Genomic DNA, 11,472 nt, shown 5'->3' with positions numbered 1-11,472 from the left:
AGCTTATACAATTCACATACATTTATATAAGATTTAATTTGCAGTTTCTGTCCATCTTATCAGAAAATACACTTAAAAACCACATGAAAAGATGCACTGAATTACAATTCCTGAATATTTTAAGCTGACTTGACCAACATTTAAAATGAAAATGCCCTCTAAAAAGCAAAGGAAGGTCTCTCTGAAATTCCAACGCCTCTCCTCCTCTTTTCACTAGCACAAACTTTCGAATGTTAAGAAAATGAAAGGCGCCTTATTTCGCAAAAGTGGATGCTTTTCCCTTTATCATGCATTCCATGCTGGTGAAACAGGCTGGATGGAGCTTAACATCTAGTGAGGTTAAATTGCTAAACAACAGGCAAGTCCCATCTTGTGTGTTGAATATCTACAAGAAACAGACAAAGAATTGGAGCTGATTATGTTTTTTCTCTCGTGATAATGCTCCAGTTGCTTCTGCAAGATATGCCTGGTTCCCCACCCTGGGAAGAGTGAGCCTGTGAATAACTGACTGCAAGAATTAGAAAGTACCTGACAGCCTCCAACCGTGTTTAATTGTGGAGCCAACTAACGTGCTCGCACACTTTAATCAGTTATTCTGAAAGGCAGGAATGGTGTTATATAATTGTGCTCAGGCTTTCCAGCTCCCCGGGGTGGAACAGCTACTCAGGAGGAGCTCCAGCCTCCTCTGCTCTATGTGTTGGGGTGTGTGTGTGTTGGGGTGGTGTGTGAGTGTTGGGAGTGTATTGGGGTGTGTGTAAATATTGGAGTGTGTGTACAGGTGGGTGTTGGGATGTGTGTGAATATTGGGGTGTGTGTTGGGGATGTGTGAGTTTTGGGGGGTGTATTGGAGTATGTGTGAATATTGAGGTGTGTGTACTGGTGTGTGTGTTGGGGGTATGTGTGTAGGTGTATCTATGTGTTGAGGGGTGTGTTGGGGGGTGTATGAGTGTTGGGGGGTGTATTGGTGTGTGGGTTGGGGGGGTGTGAGTGTTCGGGGGTGTTGGTGTGTGGGTTGGGGTGTCTGTGTTGGGGGAGGTGTGTGTTGGGGTGTGAGTTGGGATGTGTGTGTGTTGGTGTGTGTGTTGGTGTGTGCGTGAGATCCTGCCGCTCTTCCTGGGCTCTGATTTGGCATTTCTAATGAAGCTGAACTGACAAAGCGTGAAAGTGGTCTAAAAGGAAAAACAAAGCGGGTGGCCTCGCTTTCAGCGTGCCAACACTAATCAATATTCCGGGAGCTCAGCTTTCCCCGCTCTTCTGATGTGTTTTTATTTTTTTYAGAGCTGGGCTGCTAGTCTCCTCCCCTTTCCTTAAGTCCCAGTGATAGTAAATCGCTGTATTCCCGAGCACATGCAGACTGTCAGTTTTCTCTGCCTGCCGCTCGCTGAACTTTGCTGCTCTATTGTATTTGCTGGCGAATCCCTGTGTGCTCTGCCCCGCGGTCCTGCCACGCTGGAGATCTGAGAAGGTGAGCCGGGTGCTCGGTTTGGTGGAGTTTCCAGCATGGAGCCTTCTTTTTTCACCCTCCTTGGTATTTCACTTAATGTAAGGCTCTTTTTGGCTATACCTTTTGCTGCTCACTGATCCTAGTGTTAGAAAGGACGCATTATCTGCAGTAATGGTTTCGGGAAGAAAAGGCACTGTGAATGAATGCTAGTTTTCCTGCAAAATACAGGAACCTGATTGTTGTGAAGGGAGTCCTCTAGGCAGGCAGGCAGGCAGGCATCGTGTCTGCAGGCTCGGACACCCTGCTCGCACCAGCCCGCCCCGGCCGAGCATGTGCTCGCCCTCTCAGCAAGTAAAGCATGGAGCGTTCAGCTAAAATCCACACAGAATATTGCACTAACGTGTCGATCTTCAAAGAGGCGGTAATTCAGAAARCAGTGATCAGATCGCATCCACATGATGTTGCTACATGGTATTTCCCCTAAAATAGGCTGTTTTAAGACCCAGTGTGTTTATGCTCTAAATGTTTCCTGGAAATTTGTATTTAGCTACGAGATTTGGTAAGATGCTGGAATTTTACTGTGTATAAATGGAGATATATTTTAGCTGGAGCAGCTAACTCTACCGATTTATGAATTTCCAGTTTCCTGAGAAAACCTGCCTGTGTATTAATTAAGGCTTCAGAAAAATGGATTCTCAGTCTGAAAACATCTCTGTGCAGAGTCTATTATTAAATAAATTCATATTAAGCAGCCATAAAAATGCTCAYTTTAAATGAAGAAAATAATAATGCCCTAATGAAGCATTTTGAATATTACAGTATTTTGAAGTTGATTCAGTGTGTGATTTTTTTTAAATCACATTATAACCCCATAATTGCTCCCAGGCAAAGCTAACCATTGCTTTGCACTTGAACTCRTATTACAGTCTGCAATGACAAGCTAAGTGGGATACAACTTGTGATGTTTTACAGATGTGCTCTGAATAGTTTATACACATCAAAGATKAATATTATCAACATAAAAGTGTCAAAGGCATATCTGCTAAATAGTAGCTGGGGGATAAATAAACTATTCCTGCTGTGTTTTGCCATGTGAAAAGAAGGAATTCAACCAAAGCGTTCAACTATTTAAAAACAGCTGAATGCAAAAGCTTTTAAATGCTCCAGTTCAATCACAATATTTCTATCCAATAATTAGTATGATGGTAAGTTCAATTTTTTTCAGATAACATATGCCTGCTAAATAACTGGAAATCAGGCCTGACAGGCGGTTTAAAATGTTCTAGTAACTTATGTTTCTATTAATTTATCAGTTTTWCCTTGTTATATCTCTAGTGACTGAAAAAAAATTAATTGCATTTTATCAGTCTGACAGGAAATTCAGGCTAATTTCTGAAGGCAMAACACACCTATCTGAACAGTCCATGAAATCTTTCTTTTTATTAAGGAGTTCTTCTAAAAATAATTGAGGTTATTTACCAAAAAACACCAACCAGAAACGCAGATATCACAAATAACAGAAGCCTTACTGAAAAATAAAGAATATTTGCTTCCATATGAGCATTTGCCTAATCATTCCCCTGAATCTTATTGTGATATTTGAYATTTCTTATCTTACAGTTTTCTCCAGTGCCTCCCAAGGAGAAGAGTCTCCCACTTTTTTGAAGGGATTTTGACAGCAGTAAACTGTAAAGAGAAAACTTTCTGCAAGATAGATGACGAAAGGTAACGGAGAAGATCCAAAAACTGGAAGTAGGATGGAACGCTTTCAACAAGGAGTCCGGAAACGTACCCTTTTGGCAAAAAAAAAGGTGCAGAGCATAACAAAGGATGATGTTAAAAGTTATTTATTGAGGAATGCCTTTGTGCTCTTCACCATTGTTGCTGTCATTCTTGGTGAGTAACTTGTTCAGTAGGAATATTCTGTTCTCCAAGGCGTTTGACAATGACAATTTGCCCAGACAATCTGCATTACAAATAAGACCCCAAATTCTTCTGCACTGATAAGAATGCTCCGGCTTGGAGAGCTTGCACTTTGACAGCTCTGTGTTGACATTTTGTGAAGGGCCATTTTAATTATTCCAGTATTCCTGAGGTCTTTTCACTTTTCCCTAGTCAAGGAGCAAGCAGCAAGCACAAGCTTATCCTCTCCCAGTGGTTCACAATCTTACACATGCATCTTTCAAATGCAATTAAGACAACAACAGAAATGTTGCGTGTTTAAAGGACTGCAAGATAGCATCTGAATAGATGCCTTTTTAGGGTGTATGGAGAGGAATGAGGAACATCAAACAGCATTTCAATTTGGAATGCATGAAAATGTTAACTTAAAATATAATTTTATATTTTGAATGTATATTAGGCAGTCTTTTTTTTTTTTAAYCAGAATTTGAATTATAAAATTAAGTGAYGTTTTTGGTCATTATCCTTAATTTCAAATTAACTTTTTAATGAGGCCATATGTTCCATGAAATAGTATTGCTTTTAAGGTAGGCAAGAACATTATGATTTTCCCATACTATTTTCTTCTTAATTTTACAGTCAACTTAAAATATAAGACTGTGAATCTACTTAACAAAATCCAAAGGTTTGCATCTGTATATAAGGGTACATACTCTACCTCTACATAGGACCTAATATCTATGACAACGGTGTTCCACATAAATTTGCATGCCTGCTTGCTAAATCATTTTTAGGAATTAGAAATTTGAAGGCTTATCCATCATCATTGTTTGATAGCACTTCTGAAGGGTTATTTTTAATTAATTCCAGTTTCTATGTTCTTTCTGGGAATATAGTAATTTTCATAAGGGTAAAATAAAGTATTTTGCCACTATATCAAAACCATAATTCTCTCATATTTTATCAATAGTATTTGAATGTAAATGTTTTTCATTCCTAAATAAGAATTTATTTGATGAAAAAAGAAAAACTCTCTCAATCTTAGTATCGGGGTACAAAATGTAGGCRTTTTATCTACAGTGTTGAAGTGAGGCGGAACAACTAAACAGGTGGTGAAATACTGTCTGGTGAATTGCAAAGCACTACATTTCACTGGAAATACCCATGAATTGCAAAGCACTGCAATTAATAGATTGTCATCAGTCTAAAATGGACAGCAGCACCAAGGCACTTGTGCCATTTTTTCTCTGTGATCTAGCACCAGTGTGACTCCTGTCAGCCTGGCAGTGTGGGAAGAGAAATGTAGGCTGCTGCACAAGTGTTTTTACTGCTATTGCATGTTCCAAATGGCTTTAGGCAGCTAGTCTGCCCACGGCTCCACTGCCACCTGTAGCAGTGGCTGCGTTACCAGTAAAGCTAGAGCATGTGTTAGAGAAGCTACTAAAATATGCAGCATATAATGCTCAGCTCTCTGCTCATGAGCCCAGAGCTTGGTGTAATAGCTAGAAAAGAATYTGCTTGTTACTATGATGGAGTAGTCCAGGATTTTCACATGTTTGTTATTTGTGGCATAGTTTTAAAGTGTGTATATATATGATAAGAACGGCCAGTTGACATTTTGTTGCTCATATGAAAGGTAAAACTTACTTTTTTGGATTTTTTTTTTTTTTTTTTTGCTGTTGTGGAAATATTCATAAGGGAATATTAAGAGTTTGGGAGATACTCAGTAGTTGAACTGCTTCTGTCTAGTTTGGCAAGAACTGAAATGTCACCTCTTAGTTGTCTGGTGAGCTCTGGAAAGTCAGGTGGGAGCCTTGAGGAATCAGCCCACACTAAAACTGTGTCATCAGGGATGCCTGCATGTGGATGTACATGGAAAACAAACAGTACTCAGGTCAGAGTTGAATTGTTTACAAGAAACGATGCTTAATGCTGTCTGTTACCTGCACAGAYTGAGGATATCAGTTTCTAGAGCTGCCAGTCCAGCAATTTTCATAACTGAGCAAAAACAAAAGTTTAGCTTAAAGGAGAGTAACAGAGCTTCAGAAATATCTCCTTTAAGCCTCTGTTGTCAAGGAACTGAGTGGAAAAAGCCCATTTAATGGAGTATTTCCGACTTCTTTGCTGAGCAGGATTGATGCTAGTAGAGGTTAAGTGGATAGGATCATATGTCTTAGCCTAGTTCAGGACTGTCGCTTATAACAAGCACTTGACTTTGTTGGATGAGTGGTGTCTGTGCAGCCACACAGATTGTTATGAAGAGGGTACGTGCAACGCGCGTTTGTTTGTTTTGCATACTTATATTTTGTAGACAGAGCAGAGATTATCRGACACTCACATGATAAGAAGAAATGTATCCATTTATCAAACTTCCAGGGTTACTCTGATGAAAACTGAACTCACTAGTGGCTACAATATAGAAACACTAAATCTTTCTTCTGAAGGTATTTGAAACTGCGTTATATTGGAATAACTAGAATTATATATATAATATTCTCTATTTTCTAAAAAATCTCAGGAAAGAGCCTTCTGATTTGATGTTTTGTGTAGGTAGGGTCAGTCTAGCACTTCATCATTTTGTTGTTGTCCTTCTTAGTGAAATTTGAACAGTTTTTAAGCCCTTTGAGAAACTTTGAGAAATGTGGTTAGGCACAGTGAGTTTAGAGGAAGTTTTTTAGCATGCCCAGAAATATTAAAATAGGTTTTTACAGTAGATCTTGGTAACAGCCAGTAGCCCGGAATTGCATGAGGCAATTCGGGAAGACAACTGTTGGTGAGTTTTGAACATCAGAACAATCAGCAGCACCACAAGGTAGGCGAGAGGTCTTGGTGGCCATCAAGAAGTCTGCAACGAGTCTTACAAACTTGAAAGTATTAATCAAATTAATAATTTCTAAATGCCACAAAAACTTCTGTGGATTTGGGCATTTGCACTAAAGGAAAGATGCAGAGATCACGCGAAGCTGTCCACAGGGAAATACAGTTTTAAYGGCGATACCCAGTGATGTGGAGGGAGGTTGTGGAGCAAGAAATACAAAAGGCTGTTTCTGCAGAACTGTAAAGCAATCACAGTGCCAAAACTTTAGCTAAAATCCCCTTTACACTGTATGCTGTAGCTGTCCAATGGGACAGAGATGGGGACATTCAAGGGGACAGACAAGTACCATCTCAGAGATCCCAATTCTGGGATGATTTCTGGCTACCTGTGCACCTTGTGGAGCACAAGGCTTCTTGCATCACGGAAGCCTGTCCTTGGTAATCACTGGCAATCTCGCAGCAGATGAGACATATAAATAAGACCAGAACAACCACCCAAGCCATACGTAGGATTTCAAAACTTTTTAGTATCCTTAAAGAAACAAGTTGAAAATATAGGGGAAAAAAAAGGGAGAGATGATGGGCATTAGCAATGTTTCCATATCTCTGAAACAGCAAAGAGTTAAATAAAGTCTGTAGAAAATCCTTCATGCTACACAAAATAAAATAATAAATAAATAAGAGAACTTAAACAGTGAAAAGCTGTGCAGAGCAGCAAATTCTACTATCTTAACACACTACTTGTCTGAATAATTTATGAGTCCTAAAAAGACTAAAGGTTAAGAAATACAAGAAAATCAAGATAGTTTAGGGACAATGAGGGAGAAATYAATTCCATTTATGCTGAACTCAGAGGCTGTCTCTGTCCCTGTGCTCTCCTAAAGAACCTGCTCAGCACAAATGCTCTTTCTCACTCATTGAAATCTCCCTAGTAATACCATGAGRACATTGCTAAGCAAAATTTTGATTCTATTTGAAGAAATATTTATAATTTTGGGAAAAATGTAATACGATATACAAAATCTCAGAAATGATAAAGAACTTCAGAAAAGAGTATGAAAAATCCACAAGTGATCACTGATGGCCCCTTTCAAAAAAGGAGAAAAGAACAGAAATAGTCAAAGAACTTTATTTCTGCTACCAAACATCCGGTAATGAGAAACTCAGACTGTGAAATATRAATTCTTCACTAGTTTAGCAGTTACTTGCAAAATAAAATTATTACACTAACTTATTACCATAATCTTAATATCTTATTGTACTCTTTGGTGTTACTTAAATGAAACAACATTTGTTCTGGAACCGCCATACGTGGCACAGAATAAGAGTACACTCGGCTGCTTTGTGAATTACAACTGTGCATCAGTTACGGGACAGTAACTGTGGAAATATTAGAAAAGGTAAAAAAGGACCCCAAAATAATAAATTAACTACATTCTTATTTGTCTTGTTGGATAGATTATCAAATCAGTGAACTGATTTGATAACTGATTGTACTGAAGAGCATCACACCTGACCACCATAAAATGGGCCGGGGAAACATTCACCACCGCACTCTTGTTAAGGATGGTGCAAATATAACACCCCAAAAAACCTTGGGGGGCTTCTTGCTAGTTTCTAGCAGTTGAGTTGAAAGGGATTCAGTTAAACCGGCTAATGCAGTACCCCATCTTTTAAAGCAGATCCGAAGGGTGTCCTGGGTGGAACGCAGGGCACTMGCAGCGTGAGGCAGTTGTGATATTTACGTGACTCCTAAAATTTCCCCGCAAGTGGAGCAGAATAGGGCAACCACGCCATCAAAAGATGTGTTAAAACAGAAACAGCATTAAGCTTAAAAAATATTAAGACAGCATTTCGTGTTGTATGGGACTGCAAGGACATCCTAGCAGCAAGAGAAGTGGCGTGAGGGGCTCCACAGGGAGCGCTGCTGTCACCATGGCGACTGCGAGGCCGCACAAGGCCGCCAGCGAGGTGCCAGGCCCAGGGTGCTAGGCAAATGCTCAGCGGGTGAAATTCCTACAGGGACCGGGTCCTTGTCCTATATTCTTACACCTGAGCGAGCAGGAGTGCGAAGGTCTTCGGTCGGGCAAGAATGGCACATCAAAGGTGTAGCCCAAGGAAGCACGCTTAGTTGTTTGTGAATTCCTGAAGCTTTCATTCACCTGGGTTAAATTTCTCACTTAATTTCTTGAAATAAGCAAGTATCTAAATCTTCCAGGGGTTTTATGATGTCTAAGAAACAGTTCTAAAACATAATTATCTTTTTAGGTGTACTGAGTCTATGTATTTGAAAATTTATACAAAGAAAGGTAGTATTAAAGAATGGTTRACCAGGAAATTCAGTGTTTTGACTTTTAGTAAGGCTGTTAAAAATAAGATATAAGTGAAGATATTCTAGTATTTTGTACTATAGCATTGCCTTTTAGATTCGCATACATAGCACCTGGAAGACATTTTCTTTCCCATTCATCGTTCAAAAAGATTTGCTGATGTTCTGGAATCAGCAACTGTGCATGGAATTATCTGTGCAGCCACTTGAGTGGTGTATATCTTCTCTCCATTCACCCAGTTACTTTAATTTACTACAAATTGCACTCTTTTTTTTTTTTTTTTTTTTTAAATTTCACTCAGTTTCAGGTTGGAACTCCGCATCTTTGCAATTTATCATCGTCTGTCACATATTTGTTGCCCAGCATAATACAGCCTAGGTCAACCTGGAGCTTTGGAGCAGCAAGGAGATGCAAATGTTAAATAGAAAAATAATCAGGAGCTAAGGGATTTCTTCTGCATGAACTAACTTCTCTAAATTAATTGCTCACACAATATACTATGATACATACAGTGCAGATTAGAAAATAACTAGGCTTCTGACCAAGGAGCTTTGAATCCAATCATTGATGCAACAAAAATAATAGAGTGCACAGAATAGGGAAGCCAGAGAATTTTTCTAAAGAAAGAGCTAGTTTACTCCATTTAAAACACCGAGCCTACAAGCTTGAAATTGCACTAATATGGTTTGGACTTCCAGTCTATGTGATGAAACCATGGCGTGGATAAGTTTTTAAAAGCTATGCAAAGGTTTATTTTGAAGACATATTTTATAAGGCATTTTTGAACAAAAGAGGAAAATAATGGGTCCRGGAGCTACACAAGGCAAAGAAAATCAGAATGGTAACAAAAGAATCAGGAGGATAACAAAGTGTTACTGCTAGGCATATGCCCTCCTGTGTCCTTTCTCTTAGCATAATTACCCTCACCTTTTGTATCTTGGCTAATTTCACAAATGGATCAAATACAGAGTTTTTCTCACGGATTTTCTCATCTGAAATTTGACCTATCTAYAACTTCTACTGGCATGAGTAGAAGATTTTAAATGAAAATCAGCTTGATAGTTACACCCCCTGAGCTTGGTTTCCACCATTTACTGTAACGTGACATAACTGAAAATTAATTTATTGAAAAAAGTCTATTAAAGATGGGGTTTAAGTATTAAGCACCATTTATTCAGAAGCATGACCTACTCATTTAAATTGGTTTGAGTAAATGCTCTGTTTTTACCACTCACAAGGACTGAATTTTAAAAAGACTGTCTTTGTATGAATATAGCAGGACCAGTAATCAGGGAATTCTTGGGAGTAGCAACTGAAGGCAGCTGGTAAATAAGRCTACTGTATATATTTTGATTTTGATGTCTTTAAAAATCATTTGGACTTAGGACTATATATATATATATATTAAACAAGGACCTACAATCTAGTCCTTCAGAGCCTAAAATGTAAGCAACAGAGCTTGCATATAGAAACCAAATTTCAAGACGAGATATTTTTATAGTACATGGGTAAAAGGTAGGAAATGTAAAAAGGTGACCTCAGAAGTTTACAAGCTAAATGTGTAACTGCCGAAAACTTGCCAGGAGAAAAAGAATTAAGCAAGATTACATTCCAACTCCCACTCCCCTTTGGGTGAGTCAGGACCATGCCAGCTATTTGCCCTCTATCAATACTGGGAGGCACAGAGCCCTCATGTTAGCAATGGTGTCACCAGCTCCTGAGGAACTGACTCACCCTTTCCTTCTCAAGGGCATGGAAGTTCCTGGAGGATGCAATTCCGCCCTTGCTTTTAAGGTTGGGTCATTGTGCAGAATGAAATGCAGGACTTTCTGTAAGGGCAAATATTGACACCAAAAGAGCAAGAGACCTAATGGTCAAAATATTCATCCACAACAGGGAATCCAATGTACTGAGATAACCCATGGAGCAAGAACAGGAACACAGGGTATCCATCCCACATCTACTTCTGTGTGTGTGTGTGTGTGTGTGTGTGTGTGTGTGTGTGTGTGTGTGTGTGTGCGCGCACACATGAGAGACCTGCTTAGCTTCTAGATCCCCAGGACTTTGACTGGAATTAGGAAGATGGAGGTTTAGGACACAGCAATTCTGGGGAAAGAGACATGAGCAGAACTGTGAGAAGTGAAGAGTCTTTCAAAGCAAATAGACAAGCATTCCTTACTCCTACAGATTTCCAGAACTAGGTCATTTACCTAGAGAGAATTTCAGGGTCACAATTTTGGACTTAGACAATTTAGACAATATATAAGTATTGCTCCTGGTGCCATTATCCCGTTGCCATTTTGTAACCTTTAGGACAGGCAAATTTAGGCATTCTGAATAATATCTAATGGTGAGGAGAAAGGTTTCATAACCTATATGGAGGATACATATTTATTAAATCTCCATGTATAACATTTCAGAAACACAGACTACCCACTTTAATTTGCAAATGACTTGACTCATAAGACATTAGGCACTAAAGAGACTTAYCTGAGGCCTCTTTTTAACCAGCTAAAACACCACTTTGAAATTCATATGTTGAAAGGCCTGTTAGCCAATAAACTGAACAGATAGGTGGTTCTAGTTGTGAATAGTTTCATCAGAACCATATTAAGGTTTTCAGAGCTGAAGTAACTCAACTAACAAAACCAGCCCCATGTACAAAGAGCTAGGGTCTGAAAGTATACTAACTCTCTTTCCAAAAAAGTGATAGCAGGATTCCATGAATTAGTCAGCAACCTGCACTCCTTATCAAAATAATTCACCAAATGATAAATTAAACATAAATAATCAGTTACAGTAAGGCTTAAACCTGATAAGGCAATAATCTTATCTATTCTACAACAGGAAATCCTTTCTCTCAGTCTATTCAGGCTGTGTCAGCAAAATACTGGATAAAAAGTRGCCTTTACCATCTTTTAAAGATTTTAAAAATATCTCATAACTCAAAGATAACTCACATTTACCATGAGCTATGAG

At 38.9% G+C, this 11,472-nt stretch overlaps 1 protein-coding gene across 1 annotated transcript in view; it reads left to right on the top strand.

Moving 5' to 3' along the window:
* Positions 1-1,294: 1,294 nt before the first annotated feature.
* The window catches only part of SLC1A3 (solute carrier family 1 member 3), a 55,050-nt gene continuing 44,872 nt past the window's right edge, over positions 1,295-11,472 (top strand). Inside the window, exons 1-2 of the mRNA XM_026037977.1 lie at positions 1,295-1,465; positions 3,065-3,340. Coding sequence (XP_025893762.1) covers positions 3,160-3,340 — 181 coding nt within the window. The 5' untranslated portion in view covers positions 1,295-1,465; positions 3,065-3,159. The remainder of the gene's footprint in view (positions 1,466-3,064; positions 3,341-11,472) is intronic.

The sequence above is a fragment of the Nothoprocta perdicaria genome, unplaced genomic scaffold, assembly GCF_003342845.1.
Source record: "Nothoprocta perdicaria isolate Ctin4 unplaced genomic scaffold, notPer1 scaffold_1, whole genome shotgun sequence".
In the NCBI taxonomy this organism is placed as follows: Eukaryota; Metazoa; Chordata; class Aves; order Tinamiformes; family Tinamidae; genus Nothoprocta; species Nothoprocta perdicaria.
Note: the sequence above shows the minus strand (reverse complement) of the source record. Positions and strands in the feature narration are given on the sequence as shown.